Raw genomic sequence first — 23,823 nt, 5'->3', positions numbered from 1 at the left:
AAATCAGTGAAACTGAAGAGACAGATTTAAGAGTGAAAGGAAAGCTGACATTTGATAAGCATACATTTTAAATCGGGGTGGGGAAGAAATAACATTTAATTGATCATGTTTGAACAATCGGGAATTTATTTGGGGAAAGTAATAATAAAACTGGAACTTTCCCTCGCTCTTAACACACAAGTGTAACCTAGATGACATGCTAATTTAAGTCTAAATGTGTGAAACCTAAAAGTAAAAGAAGAAAACCTGAATGAATATTTGTGAGCATGGCGTGTGGGGAAAGCATCTTTGAGATTGAGAGAAAAACCAAGAGCCCATTTAAGTATGTGATTCTTATTAACGTTTCCATGCAAAAAACAGTTTCAAACAGGGAAATTATAACAGAAAAAGAGCTGATTTTACTAATATGCTTAGAACTCTCATTAATGACTTAAAATCATTCCAATTTGAGGATAAAAAGTCACATCAAAGCAAAAGAAATGCAAATGATAAGCAGTATACTTAGCCACACTAATTATCAGAAAAATTCGATTAAAATAAAAAAAGTTTTTGCCCATTTTACTGATTTTGAAAGTCTGATAATACTCAGTATTGTTGATAACATGATGAGAGAACAAACTCTTATTGGAAATGTATTGGTAAAACTTTCTTATGGTAATAGCTATTAAATTTTTCAAATATTCATCCACTTAGTGGAATTTATCATGCTCCTAAGTGTACAAATAAAAATGTGTCCCAGATGGTCACAGTAGGATTGTTTGTAATATAGAAAACAAACAATTCTACAACCATTGATCGGGATTTGGTTGCACAATTTATGGTACATCTGAAAGTGAAATAACATGTAGTTTACGAATTTTGATAGCTCTAAATATCCTGACTTGGAAATACGTTCAAGGTATATTATAAGTTGAAATGCAAAAAACAAGTTGAAACACAGTATATATGTTATATATATTTATATGTAATATATAGTGTATGCAAATAATGTAGAATATAGACTGAATTATGTATATTCATGTTCTGTGATATAGTTCTATAATGTGTGATGTTTATGAGGAAAAAGTGACATTATAATAGGAAAAATAATAAATAATAAAGATCCTGAGAATGTAATTAGTAATTTATGCAGAATAATTCCTTTCTAGATATATTGTCATTCACTGTAGAAAAAATGTTTTCTTTTACAAAGCTTTCCATATTGTTCTTTTCATTTACTTTCTCTTAGAATATCGTCTTTCAGCTTCTTCCTTTGAAAATCCCTTCCTTTATCTCTTTCCTTAGTCTCGATTGCTATGATGCTTCTTGTAGGCGCACAATGGGAGGATTTTGACTGTTAACTTTTCACAACCTGTTACCTTTTTGGTAAACAGCAAGTGCAGGAACAGTCATACTCTATATTTCAGCAGCATTGTACTAAAATTCACCTTTATAGTACTCATCTTTCTGGACGAGAGAGATGCAGTAAAAATAAATGACAAATTTGGAAAAAAATCTTAAATTCTAGTACTATTCATATGAACAACACAAGAAGAAAATAAACTAGCAAACAGAAAAATGGACAAATGACAGACAGTTCACAAAAATGGTGATGCAAATGACTTTTAAACATAATAGAAACTACTCAACTTCCTCATTATATGATATGGAAAATAAAACTAAACTGTACTTACCTTTCAGATTGGCAATGCCAAAAATTTTCATAAAACATCATATTAGGAATATAACACATTTTTGTCTGGTATGTGAATTGATTCAAATTCTTTGGAGTACAGATTAACAACATATGTCACAATAAAAATGCACAATACTTTGACCCAGTTCTGCTTCCAGGAATTTAATACACAGGTACATAAAGAAGTATGTGTGAGTTTATTTCAGCATTGTTTGTCATAGCATACGTTGAGGAACAATTTAAATTTTCATCAAGTGGCCAGTTAAATTGTGGTGCAGCCATTGAAAAGAATAAGGTTCTATGAACTGAAATGTAATCACATCAAGATATTTTAATAAATGAAAAAACAAGATCCAGAAAGGTGTATAAAAGACTTCCATTTGTATTAAAATGCATATATTTTAGTTTGTGTATGCTTAGAAAATCTCTTGGAAGACGCAAAAAGTCTAGTCTCTGTGGTTGCCTTTGGAGATGGGAAACGGGGAGCTAGTAGGAGGAATTCTTACTACTCAAGGTATAAATATATGTGCTGCTTGACTACTTGATTTATTCCAGTGATTGTTTGCAGATAACATTTAATTTAAAATATCTGTTTTTATAAATGTATGGTTTTCTTATGAAAATGATTTAATTGTAGGTCATGTGACATCCAGTTATAATTTTTAATATTAGAAAACTAGCCAGAAAATGGCACAATAAGACATTATCTGGTAATCTTCCAGGTATGATAATTGATATAGTAATGTTTCCTTCAGTGTATCATATAAGCATTGTTATAACAGTTTTCTTTTGATATTTTTTTGAGTATATACATTTTTTTAAAGATTGGCACCTGAGCTAACATCTGTTGCCAATCTTTTTTTTCTTCTTCTTTTCCCCAAAGCCCCCCAGTATATAGTTGTATATTCTAGTTGTGGGTCCTTCTAGTTCTGCTGTGTGGGACGCCACCTCAGCGTGGCCTGATAAGTGGTGCCATGTCTGTGCCCAGGATCCCAATCAGCGAACCCCCGGGCCACGGAAGCAGAGTGGGTGAACTTGACCACTTGGCCACGGGGCCCGCCCCTTCTTCTGATATTTTTTGTACTCTAGGTGACAAAAATATTTCCCCCTTGAAAACTATAATGGGGAGACCTGATATTCTCTTGAAACAATTTAAACTAATTTAGTCTGTTTAATAAAAGTTATCTATGAACTGTGGCTGTCAGTTTGCTCCCATTTAATCTCATTCTCATTTTAAAATAAAGCCAAATAACCAACCTCCAGGATCTTAACATTCGCTAAAAAGAAGGAACTAGCCTACCATAAGCCTTTTGTTTGGAAGGAATGATGGTGTGACTAAAGTAAGAAATACGTTTATACGGATTATAAAAATATAGCAATATAAATTGATCAGATTTTGCCAGCATTTTCATTTGTTCGTGGTGAAAATTAATCACAGTTTCTCTCAAGTTTCTTGTAGGATTGATTTCATGCAAAGATATAATTAAATAAATGTATATTCCACGTCGAGTTCTAATGAAAGAGTCTGCGTTTCCCTGGGACATTTCTACTACGTGTTTCATCCCCAAGTAACAGGCCTACGTTTATCCTGTTAGCGCAAGCCTCTGTGATTGGTTTTTGAGTAGGATAGTTTCTTAATTCCAGCCCATGTGATGGCAATTTGTGAAGTTGCCGAGATGTGGAATGGGAATGACTGAATCCTTCACAATCATTGGGCTTTCATTCATTCATCCTGACCCCCCTCAATTATCCATTTCCCTAGTAACCAAGAAACCCATAAAACAAATCGACACCATATACCACGGGAGCCAAGATTTTGGCTAAAGTCTATAAAGAGAAGGGTGTGTAAAACCCTTCATCTTTGGTGAACCCGAGGTCTCCTTAGTTGTAGATTCACCAGAGGGTAGCTTGTTAGTTCTATTTTTTTTATTCCTTTTTTTCTATTCAGATTATAAAATCTATTTTACATTTTTCTAGAAAATTTAAAGAGGAAATGTTTTTATGTGTTAGCATATTCTCTCTAGGTTTTAAATACTTTTTAAAAACAAGACTACATTATAATTATGCAAGTTATTATAAGCATTTTAGTGATTTTTACAGAGCTATCTGTGACCTTATTTTGTAAATGAATATGATTTTATGATGTTTCACTAAAACATACTTTTTAACTGTGGTGCTAGTTATTTGTGTAGTTTACAATTGCTATGGTTTACATCCTATATTCCTTCTATGAAAATGAGAATGTATCACAAAACAAAAATCTTACAGCAGATTTTGGATTTCTTTTGAACCTTGCAGGAAATTTACTAGGGCTCACAAATGAAGTTTCAGGAAAAATTTAGATAGGTATTGTATTAATAAATTGAAGATTTAATGGAGTTTGTTAAGTGTGATTCCTTTAGGAGGTGGATTTTTATTTGAATGGGGAAGGGATGTCATAGATCTGTAACTGACCTTGTGTGGGGGGGTTGTGAGGGGTATTTCAAAATCACTTGGGAAATGGTTTCAAGAAGAGAAAGAAGTCCTCTCGATTAGGGGTTCTCAAAGTGTGACCCTGAGCCAGCAGCATCAGCGTCACCTGGTCTGAGATGATCAAAGGCATATTTGGAATAGCTCCGAATTTCTTTTGTACACTCACCTCCCTTCTCCGGGAGAATCATTTTACTTGATTGCTGAGCTACAGAATTTTTGTGGAGGAAGGAACTTTGGAAATCAGTTTGTTCAAGCTCACATCCTTGTGTACTTAACACATACTTGTCTGTATGTGTTGTGTGTGACTGAAGCTGTTATGAAATATTTGCATAGTTTTTCTTCAGTTTCAGTGTGACAATTTTGTAATTTTTACACTGTCACGAAAACTAACTGAACCATATTATTCAGTAATATATTTAGCAAATTGACTTTCTTAAATATTCTTGACAATATCAGAGCGTTTAAGAAGGCAAAGGAATATCTGCATTCATTTTGGAAATAGTAACATCAAATGGTGAGCTAATGTTTGGAAAATCCTTGTAGAAACATTCCAAATCCTATTAATCATTGTTTTAAAAATTTCTACTGTGTCAAGTACCTTCGAATAGCATTTTGACAAGAGTTAAAAAAACAAACACTTGCTTTAATGTTGTAGTCTAAGAATATTTATCTATTTTAAAAATATCCTTAACAACTTGATCCAATTTAAAAATCTACACAGAACATCCCTTTCAGATTTGGCTAGGAAAGGTGTTAATTTTTACTTCAATTTTATTTTCTGAATTGTTTCCGTATTGTTTTAATGTGGGAGGTTTATATACTCATAAAAGTTTCTAAAGATGTTTTCCCAATAGGAAAATAAAATTTGATCATGTCCCAGATTTTTGGAATAATTTTCTTAGTTGTTTATAATATGTACGTAAATATTATATGTTTCTATATTTGAAAACTTAAATGTGCACCGTAGAAAATATATTTAATTCCTATACTTAAAAATATATATATTTTCTTCCTGACTGGGTTCTGATGTCAGTGGCAGGCCCTTATCCAAGGAATAATAAGATGTATTAAAACGGGTGATGACTTTATTGAGAGGCGATGAAATGGATTTTTCTGGGCTCATGATGTTATTTGTTTGTGATACATGTGCAAAGTGCTTAACCTAAACTGTGTGTGCAATGTTTTGGAGCAGAATTCATCTTTGTGAGAAGAATTGACCCCAGGCACTTGGACTCTAATATACGATCGTTGCAGTAGCTAAGTCACAGGAAGCTGTTGACTGATCATCTTGCCGTGGTGCTATCACATTTTTTAAGAGGAGAAAGAAATCATCTATTAATATTTTTTAGTGGTTCTCTAAATTTAAATGGACAACATAAATCAGTTAGTTGGCAAGTAGAGAATACAAGATGGTATCCGTAATATTTCAGCTATACAACGGAGTTACATTATCTGTAGTTGGAATCCGGTATATGAGGTCAGGCTCGGGAGAAATTGCTCTGTGAATTCCTTTGAGTTTCTAAGATCCTTGGAAAACATACCTACTTCTGGAGAGTTCACCACATTTATGACCTATCTTTGCCATTCATTTCAAAGTATTTTCTTATTTTTCTTGATACATTCTTTTTGACTATGGATTATTTAGAAGCGTGTTGTGTAATTTCTAAGTGGTTGGAGATTTTCCTGTTATTCTTCAGTTGGTGATTCCTAGCTACATTACGTTATGGTTAGAGAATGCACTTTGATTTTAATTCTTTATAGTTTTTAAAGATTTTTTTTTTTTATGATGCAGAGTATGGTCTGTCCTAGTGAAGGTTCCATGTGTTGAAAAGAATGGGTATTCTGATGTTGGGTGACAACTGGCAGTGTTGGTTGATGATGGTGTTTTAGTTCTTTAGTATCATTGCTGATTTTCTCTCTACTGGTTTTATAGATTACGGAAAGAGGAAGTGTTCAAGTCTCCAACTACGATTGTGTGCTTGTCTGTTTCTCCTTTCAATTCTGTCAGCTTTTGCTTCATGTATTTTGAAGCTCCATTGTTAGGTACAATCACATTTACTATTGCTATGTCTTGTTAGTTTACTGACTCCCACTTTTAAGAGATGTCCCTCTTATGTCTGGTAATTTTCTTTGTTCTGAAGTCTACTTGTGGAATATTTATATCCAGCTTTCTTTCTTTTAAGAACTTTTGAGATATAATTGCCATATTATAAAATTCACCCATTTAAATTTTATTGATTTTTACTGTATTCACAGTTTTGCGGCTATCACCACAATCTAATATTAGAACATTTTCATAATTCCAAAAAGAAACCCATGCCCAATAGCAGTCATTCTCCATTCCTGCCACTCTTCCTCCAGCCCCTTGCAACCACTCATCTACTTTATGTCTTTACAGACTTGCCTGTTCTAGTTAGTTCATATAAATGGAATCATACACTATATGGTCTTTTGTGACTGACTTCTTTCACTTAGTTAACGTTTTCAAGGTTCCTCCAGGTTGTAGCATGTATTACTACTTCATTACCTTTTATGGCTGGATAATATTCCATTGTAGTGATATATTGTATTTTGAAATTTATCCATTCATCAGTTGGTGGACATTTGAATTGTTTCTGCTTTTTGGCTATTTTGAGCAATGCTGCTATGAACACATTTTTTGTGAGGTTGTAAGAATAGATCTCTAGGTCATATGTTTAATCTTATTAATCATATTAAACTCTATATTTAACCTTTCACAGAACTGCCAGACTGTTTTCCAGAACAGCTGCGACATTTTACATTGTCACCAGCAGTGTATGAGGGTTTCAATATCACCATCTATTTGCTATCAGTTGGTATTGTCTTTTTGATTATAGCTATCCTAGTAGGTGTGCAAAGTAACTAACTGTAGTTTTGATTTGCATGCCTTTAATGACCAATGATGTTGAGAATCTTTTTGTGTCCTTATTGACCATTCGTATATCTTCTTTGGAGAAGTGTTCAGATCTTTTTGGCTATTTTTCAATTGGGTTGTCTTTATTATTAAGTTCTGAGCACTCTTTCTATATTTTGGATAAGAGTTCTTTACCAAATATATGATTTGCAAATATTTTATCCCATTCTGTGGGTTATTTTTTCATTTTCTTGATGGTATCCTTTGAACCACAAACTTTTTTAATTTTGATGAAGTCCAATTTACTGATTTCTTTTTATGTTGCTTATGCTGTTGGTGCCATATCTGTGAAACCATTGCCAAACCCAAGGTCATGAAGATATACTCCTGTTTCCTTCTAAGATTTCTTAGTTTTAGCTTTTACACTTAGATGTATGGTCCATTTTGACTTCATTATTTTGCATGGGATGTTGTAGGGGTCCAAATTCATTCTTTTGTATGTGGAGATACAGTTTTTCTGGCACCATTTGTTGAAAACACTATTCCTTCCTCACTGAATGGTCTTGGCACCCAATTCTGTCCCACCGGTCTATTTGGTCTTTGCAGTAAATTTTGAAATCAGGAAGTATGAGTTGTCCATCTTTGTTCTTTGTTTTCAAAATTGTTTTGACTATTATGGTTTCCTTTTGTTTCCATATGAATTTATGTTTAGCTTGTCAATTTCTAGAAAAAGGCAACTTGCATTTTGATAGGGATTACACTGAATCTGTAGATCAATCTGGGGAGAATTGCTATCTTAATATTAAGTTGTCTGATCTATGAGCTTGGGATGTCTTTCCTCTTATTTAACTCTTTAATTTCTTTCAACATTGTTTTATAGTTTTCAATGTATCACTACAAAGTACACAAACTCAGTGTACAAAGTATAATGTATAAGTTTTGTTAAATTTATTTCTAGGTATTCTATTCTTTTTGATACTATTGTAAACAGAAGTGATTTGTTTGTATTGTTCATTGCCAGTGTATAGAATTGATTTTTGGATATTGATTTTTGTGTCCTGCCACATTGCTGAATCTGTTTATTAGTTCTAATAGTTTTTAGTGGATTTTTTGGAAACTTCTATGTACAAGATATGTCACATTTCTTCATTTTCAGTCTAGATGGATGCCTTTTATTTCTTTTTTCTGACCTTATTGCCCTGGCTAGAACCTCCAATACAATGGAATAAATGTGGTGACAGTGGATGTTCTTATCTTGCTTTTGGTCTTGGGGGAAAGCATTCAGTCTTTCTCCATTGAGTATGATGTTAGCTGTGGGGCACTTTATAGGTGCCTTTTATCAGCTTAAGGAAGTTTCATTCTACTTCTAGGTTGTTGAACAGCATTTTTTTTTTATCATGAAAAGGTATTGAATTCTGTCAAATACTTTTTCTGAGTCTATTGAGCTGATTTTGTGGGTTTTGATCTCTATTTTGTTGTTAAATCACTCATTGATTTTTGTATGTTAAACCAATGTTTTATATGGGTGTTTATAAATCCTGCTTAGTCATGGTGTATAATCTTTTTTATATGTTGCCAGATTCAGTTTCCTAGTTTAGTGTCTATATTCATAAGTGGTATTACTGTAGCTTTCTTTTCTTGTGATGTCTTTGTGTGATTTTGATATCAGGCTCATAGTGACTCGTAGAATGAGTTGGGGTATGTTCACTCTTACTTTTAGAAGAATTTGTGAAGGATTGGTTTTTATTATTAAGTGTTTAGTAGAACCCCCAGTGAAGTCATCTGTGCCTGGGCTTTCTGTGGGAAGTTTTTTGATAACTAACTCAATCTCTTATTAGGACTCTATTCAGGTTTTCTATTTCTTCTTCAGTCAGTTTTGGTAATTCATGTCTTTTTGGTAATTTTCCCATTTCGTGTAGTTTATCTAATGTTTAGCATATGGTAGTTCATATTATTCCCCTGTATAGTCATGTGTCACTTAATGATGTGTATACGTTCTAAGAAATGCGTCATTAGGTGATTTCTTCATTGTGCAAACATCATAGAGTCTAGTTACACAAACCTAGATGGTACAGCCTGCTACACACCGAGGCTCTATGGTGCTAATTTTATAGGACCACTGCTGTATATGTGGTCCATCACTGACCAAAACATTGTTATGGGTTGCATGACTGTATATCATATAAATATATGTGAATCTGTAGTATAAAATATAGGTAAGTAGTATATTATACATAAATAATTTAACACATTCAGTTGCCTCTATACAGCAGGGTTGTAGAGTTAGTATGTGGTCAACAGAATTACATTTTATAATTTATATTATGAGCAGAACAATGTAATAATATAGACTAATGCAAAAGTGCCAAAAACGTGCAAATTCAAGGGAAGTATCTCCATGTGAATCAACTACCAAAAAGCTTTTAAATAAAGAAATTTAATTTAACTTAATTTTATTCTAAACGTATTTAGAATACACAGCCTCCCTTTTTTCAGAGAAACTGATACATGTAAAGTGTGTTAATCCTGTGGTCTGTCAAGATCCAGAATGTGTAGGGAGTTATTATTCAGAGGAAAGAAAAATACACCAAGAGACATAGAAGAATAATTCAGGCTTTTAGTGTAAATTTTCTTGAAGGCTATAGCGTCCGACTTTACACAGTGAAAAGCTTCATTTAAACAATATTTATGCTATGAATGGGAAAAAAAGTTAAAAATCTCTTTCTTTAGGGAAGCTTACCTTCTAGTTGGGGCTTCCACTGAAATTTAATCTTCTTTAAGGGTCTTACCTCTTCAAAACTGCTTTCTCTTGTAACTGCTGCTAATTTTCTCTCTCTCCCTACTCTCTGTAAGCTTCCTTACCAGGGGGCTCGCTCTCCACTGCCCTACCTCCTCTTCTCCACTCTCTCTCCACCAGGGGCATCACCTCCAAGCCAGAAGCCTGGGGGGTTTTTTTGGTCCAGCGCGTCTATTGGGCCACAGGACAACAGCCAAGACCCCAGAACTCCATTTCATAAACATGATCTCCTCCTGGGCCAGTTTCCCAGGGAAGCCCATGAAAAGCATCTTCTTCACGATCTCTGTTTGTGTCATGAGAAATCTTGCTTCAGAATTTTTTGTGGAAGGAATTCTTTACCTACCTCGTCACATTTACTAGAATACATAAACTGATTTGGTGTACAGCTAACGTTATCCAAAGTAATGTCACCTATGAATTAGTGTATTTATAATCCACAAATCTTTCACTGAGCCAAAATAGATGGGTAAATATAAAGGTATCACCTTTACTATAAGAACATTTCAAAGACCAGACCCACCCAATTATGAAATGAATTTCATATTCAGAGAGAAGCGTATTTGAGCTAGTTGTTTCTGCTTTTTGATTCCATCAAGTCTATCACCAGAATTGCTGTGTTTTACGGAGTCAAGGAAAAGTGGCTCATTAAATTGTATTTATTTTTCTATTCTTTTTCCACTCCACCCTGCTTCAGCGGTAGATATTGAAGAGTTCTGGTGTGGCTGAAAGGCAGGTGGCTGCAATGGATGTGAGACAGGCACAAGTGCAGCTGCAACATTTTGTCGTCTCAAGGGGACCAGACTGCCAGGCCAAACCCTGGCCATACTTCTCACTAGCTGTGCAAAACCCTTTAAATAACTTCTCTGTGCCTTAGTTTCCACTTCTGTTACAGTACCTCTTTTATAAAGTTTTTTATTAAATTAGTATTTGTAAATTGCCTATGAAGATGTTTTCAAAGTGTTTTTGTTAAGATAAAAAGGGATCATCAATAATGGGACATCAGATTCTGGTTTGATACAGTGACCATAAAAATGATTATCAGTTCTTGGGCATTCCAGCCTTTTTTTATCCATTAATGTAAAGCTAAGAAATTTAAAAAGGAAAGGAAACAAAGGGACACATAGTCAGTCCACTGAGTTTACTGCAAAAATCTAGTTAAACCCTAATGTTTAGGATTTGGGAAGGACCAGAGGCCACGTTTCTGGATGTTGCTATCAAATCTGACTGGAACTAGTGTGGCCATTAGCGGTGATTTCACAGAGGCTGCCCCTGAACATGGTGTTAATTTGGATTTTCTCTCTTTCAGACAGTAGTAACCTAGAGATTTTCATATTCAATCCAGAATCCACAGGCAAGCTAAATAGAAACATAATGCATCTGTTACTTTTAAACCTCCAGTTTGGGGGCTGTCTCCGTAGGCAGCCATTAAATTTCCATTTGTCTTTGTCTTCCTTAATTTGAAGAGGTGAATAAAAGTTTTATATGTTTTAACTAACAACAGGTTTTTAAAGGGTCACTTAAAAAGGAGGGATCAACAATCCTCTGAATGTGTTAATAAAAATTCCTTCCGTACAGTACTGAGTACCTGCTGTTTTGTAATATTTTTGCATTAGCGATTCTTTAAAATCTATGAAGCCACCATATCAAAGTTTCTCTTTCAGGAAGCACAGTATTATTTTTAATATTTAAGGAATTAAGAATTATATTTAATGGCATGGTTATACAAAAGGAAATTTTCATTTAGCAAGTTGGCAAAGATTAAAGGGAGATAAATTTAATACTGATATGGTCCCTCACATATGATTTAGGTTTAAAATGAAGGAGCCTTGCTACAAAGAAAATAATTTGGCAAAATGTTCCCAAATTTTAAATTGTAAAAAGTTCTCCTATAGAACATGAATCCATCGTAAATTATTTTATCATAAGGGAATAGCCAGAGGTATGTATAAATATTTATGGAAGAGGAAATTTTATAATATTAATTATAATACCAAAAAGATGTAAGCAAATGGAATAGATTGAGTAAGTTAAAGTTCGGTCATTGGTACCTTACATTTAAACAAATATATATTAGTTTCACAATATTTCTGATCATATTTATTATAAAATCCCCATACATACACACAGAAAGATAAACATAAACACACATACACACACACAGGACATTCACCAACATTTTAATAGTAGTTATTTTGGCAAGATTGGTTTAAGCATTATGTTCCTTTTTTTTTTTTTGCTCAGCGAGATTCACCCCGAGCTAACATCTGTTGCCAGTCTTCCTCTATTTTGTATGTGAGTTGCTGCCACAACATGGCTGCTGATGAGTGCTGTAGGTCCATGCCTGGGATCTGAAGCTGGGCCACCAAAGCAGAGTACGTGAAACTTAACCACTAGGCCAGGGGGCTGGCCCATTATGTTCATTTCTTTATACTTCAGTTTTTGATTTTTTACAAGTGATGATATATTACTTTTGTAATCATATGTATATACATAGCACATATATGTGTGTGTTTGTAATAGTTTAGCAGCTTTTCTAACAAACTAATTATAATTTGGTTCTGATGCTAAGCACCCAGAGTTAGCACAGACTCCCCACTAAGACTGCTTTCATTTAAGATGCCAGCCGTAAGTTTGGGGGTCTCCAGGCCACCCACACATCTGAGCAACTGGCTACAAATTCAGGTGTTCCCATCACCCCCTCAGGTTTGATCATTTGCTAGAATGACTCACAGAACTCTGGAAAGTGCTACATTTATGATTAAAGTTTTCTTACAAAGGATACAAATCAGGACTAGCCAAATGAAGAGACACATCGGGTGAGGTCTGGTAAGATCTGGAATTCAGAACTTTCATGTCTCCTCCCTGTGGAGTCTGGATGTGTCACCCTCCCAACATGTTGATGTGTTCACCAATCAGAAGCTCACTCAAACCTCGGTGGCAGAGTTTTTATTGGGTTTCGTTACATAGGCGTGGTTACTAGAATCATTGGCTGAGTGGTTGGACTGACTCTCCAGCCTCCTTCATCTCCCCAGAGCTCAGGGGATCAGTCACATATCACGTGGCTCAAAGCCCCAGTCCTCTTAATCACATGGGGATGATTCTGGCATGATCGGCCCCCATCCTGTGACATCTCCTTAGCATAAACGCAGCTGTGATCCAAGGGCCCACCATGCTTAATAAAGACACTCCTATCACTCAGGAAATTCCAAGGCTTTAGATGTTTCTCCCTGGAACCTGGGACAAAGGCTGGACAAATTATTATATAACAATAAGTTCCCATAACAACTAAAATTGAATAGCCATCACTTCCTATGGAGAGAGAAGGAAATAATCAATACATGAGACATCTAGCAAAGCCTAATAGATATTTCTTTTGTAAGCAAGGCATATATACAATCCTAGGATGATTAGCACATTAACATCTTCACTCAGCATGGATCCTCGTGAAATTAGAAGTTTATAAAATTTGAATGTTTAAAAAAAATATCAAAATTTACATTTATTAGGAGTTTTATCAGGCTGGCCCTGTGGCCTAGTGGTTAAGTTCGGTGTGCTGTGCTTTGGCTGCCTGGGTTCGGCTCCAAGGCATGGACCTACACCACTGGTTGGCAGCCACACTGTGGTGGTGACCCACACACAAAATAGAGGAAGACTGGCACAGATGTTAGCTCATGGCAAATCTTCCTCAAGCAAAAAGAAGATTGGCAACAGATGTTAGCTTAGGGCAAAAGAGAAAGAGTTTTATCAAGGCTTTCAAGAAAATTATAAGTAGTATTACTTTTAATCACTTATACATATATTATCTCATTTGAATTTTATACTGTGAAGTACTACACTAATATAAACTTAAATGTTCAATCTTTCATATTGCAGGATAATTAAATTAATAACCTCAATATTTGTATCTTGGAGATGTAATGGATATTATATTCGTCTAATTTTTAGAAGATGTTGTTAATGTAATTTTAATTGCTCTTTTTAAAGTCCATTTCTAGATAAATCCATTCAGGTGAATAATATAACATAATTAATGTCACTATCTTACGCTAAAGGCAAATCCTGTAGACACTTAGGCTGTACTCTAACCCATCTGTCTTTCATTTAGCTACAGGTAGGAAAAAGCTCTCCAGCAACATCTTCATTTTCTTTCTCCTAGTTCTTTCCAGTTTCAAACTCATTACAAACGGTGCTCATAAAATCATATCTGCTCGAACCATCCTCACTGGTGGCAGAAGATGGGAGTCACTGATGTCAGCCTGGAACCCAGTATAAAGTGTTACGCACGGTTGCTCAGTAATACATGTTAAACGGCTGACTGGCAGACAGCTCTTCTTTATACTACATTTGAATAAAGATAATTATTCTCGGTCTCTTCACCAGTTGGTTTATTTTATGTAGAAAATTATAGTAATAATGCGTATTTGTTGAGGATTTGCTATGTGCCAGGTACTGTTACATCCAAATGCAACCATTTTAGTCTTCACAACAGTTCTCTGAGGTGGATCCAGTGGTCATCATGCCCATGACACACAGCATCACCAAGAACAGAGTGTTCACTCAAGGTCACACAGCTATGAGGGATACCTAGGATCTGTCTGTCTATCTGAACCACTGTCCATACTGTCTGAAGTATGCTGCCATACACCTTTTACCAGCCATCAAATCTTCTGCCCTCCTCCAGTAACTTACCTTTTATACAAAGGACAGCATCTTCTAACATTTACATCTTAAACTCAAATAGGGGATTGTGGTAGATGAACCAGGACTTCACAGGAACTAGCTGTTTTCCTGCCCTTGCTGAGAAGCAGAAGGAATTGTACAGTGACCTCCTGCTTTCTTTTCTGTCCTCTCACAGCTGAAGGCACTGGCAATAGGCAGAGCCCAAGGTTTTAGTTTGCATATGCGTGTTTCCAAGCCCTGTGCCTAGAGAACTGCGAGATTCTCATGTGTCCGGAGGCTCCTTTGCGAAGGGGCCAGGACAGCGTCCAATACGTACTCAACTGCAAAGCGCTACTCATCATTCTCGGTTTTGTAACTGAAGTTTCAAATCCCCATGACGTGGCTCTGAAGCTGTGGTTTTGTTGAGCTTTGCTAACCTGTCCCTGTTTACAAAGCTGAAACTGAAGAGCGAGCATGTAACACAGCTGCAATGTTGGATGCGGCAAGTGGTGTCCATGTAAATGGTCTCCTGCTGTAGGATGCCACTGACGGCATCAGGGCTGCCTTGCAAAGCAACAGACCACAGCTTCACCAATCACGTCCTATCCAGGCCGTGTCTTCTTTTCCCCTTTATTATGTTCCAGGCAGTGTAGATTCCCCTGTATGCGGCTTAAGCCCTGAAAATGCAAAAGGCCTCTGCAGTTAAGAGCTCTCAGGACCAATGAAACGCTGGCCTGTTGTGGAGGCACAGTTCAGTTTTCCAATCTGGTTTCCATCTGAAGTAAAGCCAAAGTCAGTCTCTCTTCAACCTGTGGCACTTTTGGCCCTTGCTGAGTGATTGGGAAATCTGAAAACAATTCCCCGAATGTTAAGGGAGGATTAAGTTCCAACAGTCATGCTTGTACCAGCTGGAAATTATCCTCTCTTATATAACGTTTGGGAAAAAACTATGTTGTAAAATTTTATAAGAAAGGGAAGAGAATTTAACATAGTAAAAAAGAAAAACTAGAGGCTCCAAGGAGTGGGGAGGTAAACAAATTCTTGGAATACTGGTGGCTTGTCAGGCAATGTGTGGGTAAATTTTACTTAGTTCAAATTCATTGATATTAGTTTTTTAAAACATTTTTATAGATTTTTAAAATTTTCAAGATTGGTTTATTTTTTTCCAGTTGTTACTCAATCACTTGAATCAGATTTGATTCTCATTTCTGCCGGCATGGTTGAGAACTGCTCTTTTGCTTTTCATAATGTCAGTCTCAAACATGCCTGATCACAGAGACCACCTGGGACAGTGAAAATCTGTAAAAGTACATACTTCCAGGTCTGGACCCCAGAGGGACTATTCATGTTTGGGATTCAGAATTCTGGATTTTTTCCTTCAAGTTTTTATTTTGAAAATAAAAATATTCAGATCTCTATCTTCACCTAGATTGAGCAATTGTTAAAATTTGCCTCATTGCAGTATGCTGCACCGTTTGCCACTGTGGATAGCCGGATAGATGATGGATGGATGGATGGATGGATGGATGGATGGATGGATGGATGGATAGATGGATAATGTGGCCCCTTTTCGACAAGGCACTTAATAATCTGTTCTAAGTAGTTTCCATCATGGTTCCTTCACAGTTTGCAGTCCCCATGGGTAATGTAGAAACGAACAACAGATGTTTAGTTAGAAGGTTGCTCTCAACATATAACTGTAAAATGATTCTTTTTTATTGTGAAATGATGTCATATATATAAATATGCATATTTAAATATATATGGCCTTTAAAGACTAGTAACATCCCATCGCCCCTATTCCCGCCCCCCCATTACTACTAGAATATTAGCAGGAACCTCAAGCCCCTGGGGCCGTGGCTTACCCTTGCCCGCATCACTTCTCCTCCACATGTTACCATTTTCCTGAGTTTTATGTTACTAATTCCCTAACTTTTCTTTAAAGTTTTCCCCTATAGATATCAGAAAAAAAAAGTGTTTTTGTCTCATTTTCCTCCTTTTGAACATTCTTAAATGCTATCTTGTGTTCTCTGATGACTTGCTTTTATTGTTTTGTCCTGTGTTGTCATTTTAGGATTCATCTCTGTTGATGCGTATGGCTGTAGTTTGTTTGTTTCACTACAGTATACTATTGCATCATATGACTGTCCTAGAATTTGTTTATCCAGTGTACCACTGATCGACGTTAGGAATGTTTTCAGTTTCTTTTAATATGAACAGCGTGTCAAGAACATTCTTGTATATGTCCTTTGCATACGTGTGCAAGAGTCACTTGAGGGTACATTCCTAGGAGTGTCCAGAATTTAAGGTTCTAGAAATGTGTGGTCATTCTCCTAAACACCAGAGATTACCATCACTGAGGGAATAGGACCAATTCCTTTGAACTCCTTTGGTTGGCCCAGTTGGGTCTGGCTTTTTGGTGTGCCGCAGGATATTTTTTTAACCTTTAAGACACATGGGACACTGTACCACTAACTCCAGCTCCAGAGGTGAGTGGAAACAGTCCAAGACTTGTGGAATTCTGACCCATGCTTGGCAAGACAGTCATTTGTTCTGGGAATCTACATACTGGCTTACGCCATGGGGGTGCCCCTTAGTCAGCTCAGAACCCACATTGACTACTCACTCATATGGTCTTCTGATGCTTCTTTGACGTATCTACTCAATATTGGTGACTTTCTACTCTATGTGAAAACACAAATGACCACACTCTGTTCTCTGATAAACAGAACGACTCATTGGAAAGAAAATGGACTTTGGATTTAGAAGTACTTGACTTTAGCAGGGCTGGCCATTTACGTGTTAGAGAGATATTGTTATAATTAGAGATAAAATATGAAAAGTACTCGGCCCTTTGACATTTGATAAGCAGTCAGTAAATTATAGCCTTTGTTAATGTTGTTCTTGTTATTTATCATCGTTCAGAACGCAGAAGTCCTAAAATTCTTCTCTCTGATAACTTCTTTTTTTTCCCAATCTTGATTGAATCCATGAAATCCCTCCCCCACCCCTTGTTTCAAGTCTCATCTCAACTTCTAGTTGACTTCTCTGAGTTATTCTCGTAATGTTCACATTTACACATTTTTTATTCAAATGTTTAACGTGTCTTCTTTTGGCCTCTCCTTAAACATAACGTGTCCCAGTTTGAACTGTTGATTCCTTCCCTCCCCAGTCCCCACCATTTTCCTCTCTATTTCGGTTGATAACATCCCATTAACCCAGTTTCCTGGCCTAAAAACTGAGACTCATCCTTGGCTCCTTTCTTTGCTTTAATCCATCAGCAACTCCTGCAGGTTCTGCTTCCACAGTATGTCGTACATCTGACCATATATAACCCTCTCCAGCATTCCCTCCCCAGTCTGAGCTCTCACCTGGATTACTGCTGCCACCCCTCCCTCACTGCTGCTTACTTCCGTTCTTGCCCCCTCAAGATAAAGTATAAGTCAGATCTCATCACTCCACTGATTAAAATCCTCCAAAGACTTCCCAACTGCAATTACAACAAATTCCAGACATTTCCGTGTGGCCCTCAGATGTGATCACACTCTGTCTCCATCTCTTACCTCTGTTCTCTTCCTTTGTTGCGTCTCAGTTGCACCTGACCTCATTCTCTCCCTTGAATATTCAAATCTCAGTGCCACTGCAGGACCTTTGCACTTACTTTCCTGTCTTTCTGGAAGTCTCTTCCCACATTTTTAGTGTAAAGCCATCTTTCGTATTTCAAATAGCTCAAAGGTCACCTCCTGAGAGAGACATTCTCTGGACTCCCCATCCATATTTTTCTTGAAATTTTTACTTTGTTTTCTTCATAACTGTGTTATCTAAATTTAAAGTTACATATTTGTTGACATGTTTTTTAATCTCACCCCGGGAGAATGTAAGCTCCAGCAGTGTCTGTCTGGTTCACTGCTGTATTTTCAACATCTGTAATAGTACCTGGTACATAATAGGCACTCAGTAAATATTTGTTGAATTAATGAAGGAATGAATGAAAGGTAACTGGAGGCTAAAACAATTATAGAACTTTACATGTATCACTAAGTAAAGTAGTAACTGTATATATTTCCTGAGATATTAAAATGTTTTATTTTTCAGGACTAATTGGAACTCTTCAAAATGTCAGGTAAGTTTTTGTGAATAAATTTTAATATGCTTTATTTTCAAATGTGAATTGTGTGTTGCTTTCCTTTAAAAATTGGAGTTTATTTCATTTGGAAGTTTTTTATTGTTGTTTACCATTTGAGAAAAAAATATATATATAAAAAAGTATATACAGACAGTCCCCGACTTACTATGGTTGGACTTATGATTTTTCCACTTTACAACCATGCAAAAGCTATACTCAGTGAGTAGAAAGCGTCCTGTGAATTTGGAATTTTGACCTTTTCCCAGGTTAGCGATTCCTGGCGCATCCTCCGTCGTGATGCTGGGCAGCGGAGCCCCAGTGGCTCCCAGTCAGCCCGCAATCATGAGGGTGAACAACTGAGACACATACCACCCTTCTGTCTGTCACTTTCAGTACAGTGTTCAGTGAATTACATGAGCTACTCAACACTGTATGATAAAACAGGGTCTGTGTGGGATGACTTTGCCCAACTGTGGGCTCCTGTGAGTGTTCTGAGCACGTTTAGAGTAGGCTGGGCCGAGCTATGGTGTTCGCTAGGTTAGGTGTATGGAATGCACTTTCATTTATGATATTTTCAACTTACAATTGGGACGTAACCCCATCCTAAGTCTAGGAAGATCTTTGTGTGTGTTTGTATATGTATATGCACATTTATAACACAAGCGTTCTTATCTGCCTTTGATAGAAAAAGATTAAAAGAGATTTCTATTGGCACATCTGTACCAAAAGGTCTCTAAAGTATGTAGGGAAAATTAAGTAAAGGAAAAATGTGGGTAAGAATCTAAGTCTGCAGAGAGAGGTCATAGTAATAAAAAGCCCGTGACGCCAGCCTGCTTTCACAGAGGAGGGTTCGAAAGTAGGCCTGAGTTTTCAAGCAATGGAGAAGATGAAAGAAGGAGAGAATCACCGCATTTATGAGATTTATGTTTTTTATAGATAAAAGTCAACCAGTTAAGAAATTGAGAACTTCTCCTTATAGTGAGTCCAGGGAGAAATTTCTCTAATTTCAACAAGAGGACAAGGTGTAACATCATGAAAAGTGACTTCAATACAGTAGTCTCCCTTCTCATCCTGGGGGGATACGTTCCAAAACCCCCAGTGGATGCCTGAAACCACAGACAGTACCAAACCCTACATATACACTATGTTTTCTTTATACATAAACACCTATGATAAAATTTACCTTATAAATTAGGCACAGTGAGAGATTAACAATAACTCATAATAAAATAGAGCAATTATAACAATATACTATGATGAAAGTTATTGTAGATCTTAAACTCAGCATATGACTTTTTTCTTTATTAAGTTGAAGACTTTCACTTTCACTTAAAGGAAGCACTTTATGGCTTCTCTCTGCATATCCAAATGGCCAGCGTCACTACTCTTGTGCTTTGGGTCCATTAGTAAATAAAATAAAGGTTACTTGAACACCAGCACAGCGATGCTATGACAGTCGAGATGATAACCGAACCGGCTTCTAAGTGACTAACAGGCAGGTGACGTCTACAGCGTGGATCCCGTGGACGAAGGGATGATTCATGTCCCAGGTGGGACAGAGCAAGATGACCCAAGATTTAATTACGATACTCATGATAGCCCACAATTTAAAACTTATGAATCGTTTATTTCTGGAATTTTCCATTTAATATTTTCGGATTGTGGTTGACTGCAGAAAGCAAAACTATAGATGGGGGGGGGGTGGGGGGGGCGGGGCTGCTGTACCTCCCTTGTAGCAACTGCAATGACCTGGATTGCTTTCACTGGAGATGGAGGCTAAACCACCTCTTACTGAGTTTTGTGTGGCACTGCTGCTTTTTAAACCATTTAGTATTTATTGTGTTATGTTTTGAATTTATTTAAACACAGTCATTTTCCAAAAAGGATTAGGGAAAAAATCAGATTCACTCTACGTATGACTGAGTTTTCCATATTATATAATGGGAAAGAATTTTTGCCATTGTGCAGGGAACTTACATGGGTAGGAATCAGTCAGGTCAGCTGAAGCACGAGCATGAAAGCTCTTTGCTTTAATCGTTGCACAATATAATTGCTTAGTTTTATTTTAAAATCTATATTCAGCCTGAAAATTCATCAAATATATTAATAGGTTGATGTCTAATAAGCATAATGAGTTATGTTTTTTTGTAAGAAATATGAGTGTATTTCAGATTGATTATACTCACTGATGCATACCAACAAGAAAAAATGAGCATATTCTGTCATCATATTATCATTTCTATTGTAAATCATGTCCCCTCGCTCTCCCTCAAGGTGTGGTCCCCACAGCCCCTGAGAAACCTGCAGAGGAAGGGGAGAACCGAGTAGAGGCTCCTGACCCAAGGCCTGATAACCCTCCTAACTACAAGTCCCATTGTGTGCAAGGTAAGTTAAATGTTCAGAGAGGATCTTTCCCTTCTCCAGAAAAACCATACTAATAGTTGATTGCTTTTAAAATTAGCCAATTAGTTGAGTGATTCAATAAATAAATATTCAATGCCCACAGGTGCCCAGTAGTTTACTAGACGTCAGTTAGAGCATATTCGTAGGCTACTGAGGAAGGGAGCTGTCCAAACATTGATGGTTTCTCTTCCTGTAGTTTGGAAACATGACGAGAGCGCTGTAGGGGCGCAGAAGACAGTAACTGACTCTGCCAGGGGTTTAGGGGAAGCCCGAACTGAGGAAGTTAAGTTTTGTTGGCATGATGAGCTTCTCAATCAAAGAAGAGGGAGTGGGGCTGGTCAGGTGGCGCAGCGGTTAAGTTCGCATGCTGCACTCCAGCAGCCTGGGGTTCGCCGGTTCAGATCCCAGGGGCAGACCTATGCACCGCCTATCAAGCCATGCTGTGGCAGTATCTGACATATAAAATAGAGGAGGATGGGTACAGATGTTCGCTCAGGGCTGATCTTCCTGAAAAAAAAGAAAAAGGGGGAAGGGACCATGCCAGGCAGAAAGAACAATGTGTTCAAAAGCACCAGATCATGAAGGTCTGGTATGAGGCTGCGTGGGACAAATGGCAGGCACAGTGCAGAGAAATGGAGGTGAATGGCCTTGAGTGTTGATTAAAAGGTTTGTGGTTCTGCAAATATTTTTCTAAGTCTGAATACACTACTGGTGGTGACTCAGGAAAATGGACACTCATACTGCTAGTGGAAATTTGAGTTATTATAGTTTTTTTAGAAAGTACTTGGGGAATGTGTAAAGTTTTAAAAATTAAAAATACACTTACTTTTAACTAAGGAAATAGTTTTAATCAGGATTGTATTTTAATACATTTTAAATGACTTAAAAAGTGATAGATAAGATGTAGAAATATTTCTTTAATGTATATTTAAGTGTCTATTTAGAGGTGGAACAGCAGGGCTTCCTTATCCCCTTTCCCTCCTGTGTCCCTGTGTTGTCTAGATCTGATCCAGTATAACCCCTCGTTACAGACTCAAGCCCTGCTAAATCCAAGGTCTGGACAATCCTAAATTATAATCACGCTATATCTGGCGATTTCTCTAAATTTACTTCAATGACTACCAACATGATCTATATATACTTCTTTTTTTTTTTTTTTGAGGAAGATTAGCCCTGAGCTAACTACTGCCAATCCTCCTCTTTTTGCTGAGGAAGACTGACCCTGAGCTAACATCCATGCCCATCTTCCTCTGCTTTATACGTGGAATGCCTACCACAGCATGGATTGACAAGTGATGCCATGTCTGCACCCTGTATCTGAACAGCTGAACCCCAGGCTGCTGAGAGGCGGAACATGCGAACTTAACCGCTGCACCACCGGGCAGGCCCCCATAATCTATCTTATATTCACCAATAACTCTATCCCCGAGAACCTAGATTCCATTAGAACAGAAGTGCCACCGTTTCTAAGAAGTAAACATTGGTTATAAATCACATTCTGCTCATCTGGGAAAGTGTCTGTCTATTCTTCTCTATATCAAAAAATTAGCAAGAGAGTAGCATACAGCCTTCAAATTAAATGACTAGTTGAAAAATACTATAGTGCAGAAGATACAACTGATGAATTTTCAGTTGTGAAATATACTAACAAAAATTTACTGTGACCGCCACCTAGTGGCTGAACTATATACTTACTTATGATGCCTGACAAATTGTGTCCCTGTAATTCACATTAAGGAACTTGAAATACTATACTTCAAATATTTGGCATTAATGAATTTCTTTGAGTTCAATTAGGTAATTTTCATTTGAATTATAGTACTGGATATGTGTTGCCATTGAAAATAATATCTTCCATATATGTTTAAAAGTATGCTTAATAACGAAATCTTTATTGTATGTAGTCTATTTAAAGAGAAAATGACACAATTTCTTGAAATAAAAAAGGATGATTATATTCAAAATAACTAAAAGCACAAATCCCATAAAGCAGTATTTCTCTCAGTGTATTGGTAGGGCAATTCTCCATAACAGACTTTCTTTAAATAAGCGTGGAATCCCATAGTTACACAAAATTAAACGAGTTTTTTTTTCCTGCAGAATGAATCAGAACTCTTAACAGCAATTTCAAAGCTCAAAAGGGAGTAAAATAGGCTTGTTTCCCAAACATAATTTGATCATGTTTTTTCCTTCACTTCTCTTAAAATCTCTGAATAATACATACTTATAACAAAAATCACTTGGCTACATAAATTTGTATATAATTTTTCTTAGGAATATAATCTTTATACTGAATAGCCCCATAATCTAAATTATAATTTTCTTTCTGGTTTATTGATCCTCAAATTTTATTACATGAGAGACTTTTATATTAAAATCACACAGTTAATATCACAAGAATTAACCATCTACTCATTGAAATGATATAACAATTAGTATTCTTAAGATAGTTTATATGACTTTTAGTTGCATTGTTATTTTTAATAATAGTTCTTAAAAAGTGAGGAGGGATATCTGATTTCCAGTCCAATTTGAGGATTCTAAAGAAATTGAAGTATATTCTTCAGGAGCAACTGAAGCATGTAATTTCCTCCTTTCTTTTCTAAAGACATTGGGTCTTTTTTTCTCCCTTAGCTTTAATTTGACATTGCTTTTCTTACTGTTATGTTTCCTTTAGTCTCTCCTGACTCTCAGTCTCTATCCAGAGCTTGTATCCCCTACCTTTGAAAACTGCCCTTCCCTGGAGCTCCTTGGTCCACTGCCCTGCCCTGCGCTGCCCCGCCGCTGGCTCTCACAGATTCCATTACCCCTCCATT

General features: G+C 36.5%; 1 protein-coding gene across 3 annotated transcripts in view; it reads left to right on the top strand.

Annotated features, from left to right (window-relative positions):
- Positions 1-23,823, top strand: part of PLSCR4 (phospholipid scramblase 4) — a 44,152-nt gene that overhangs the window by 1,570 nt on the left and 18,759 nt on the right. For 2 of the 3 annotated variants that reach the window (XM_046638885.1, XM_046638893.1), the window contains 2 exons: positions 18,574-18,601; positions 20,879-20,989. In XM_046638885.1, coding sequence (XP_046494841.1) covers positions 18,595-18,601; positions 20,879-20,989 — 118 coding nt within the window. In that variant the 5' untranslated portion in view covers positions 18,574-18,594. The remainder of the gene's footprint in view (positions 1-18,573; positions 18,602-20,878; positions 20,990-23,823) is intronic. The other variant, XM_046638877.1, reaches the window with a different exon arrangement.

The sequence above is a fragment of the Equus quagga genome, chromosome 1 (assembly GCF_021613505.1).
Source record: "Equus quagga isolate Etosha38 chromosome 1, UCLA_HA_Equagga_1.0, whole genome shotgun sequence".
Taxonomy (NCBI): Eukaryota; Metazoa; Chordata; class Mammalia; order Perissodactyla; family Equidae; genus Equus; species Equus quagga.
Note: the sequence above shows the minus strand (reverse complement) of the source record. Positions and strands in the feature narration are given on the sequence as shown.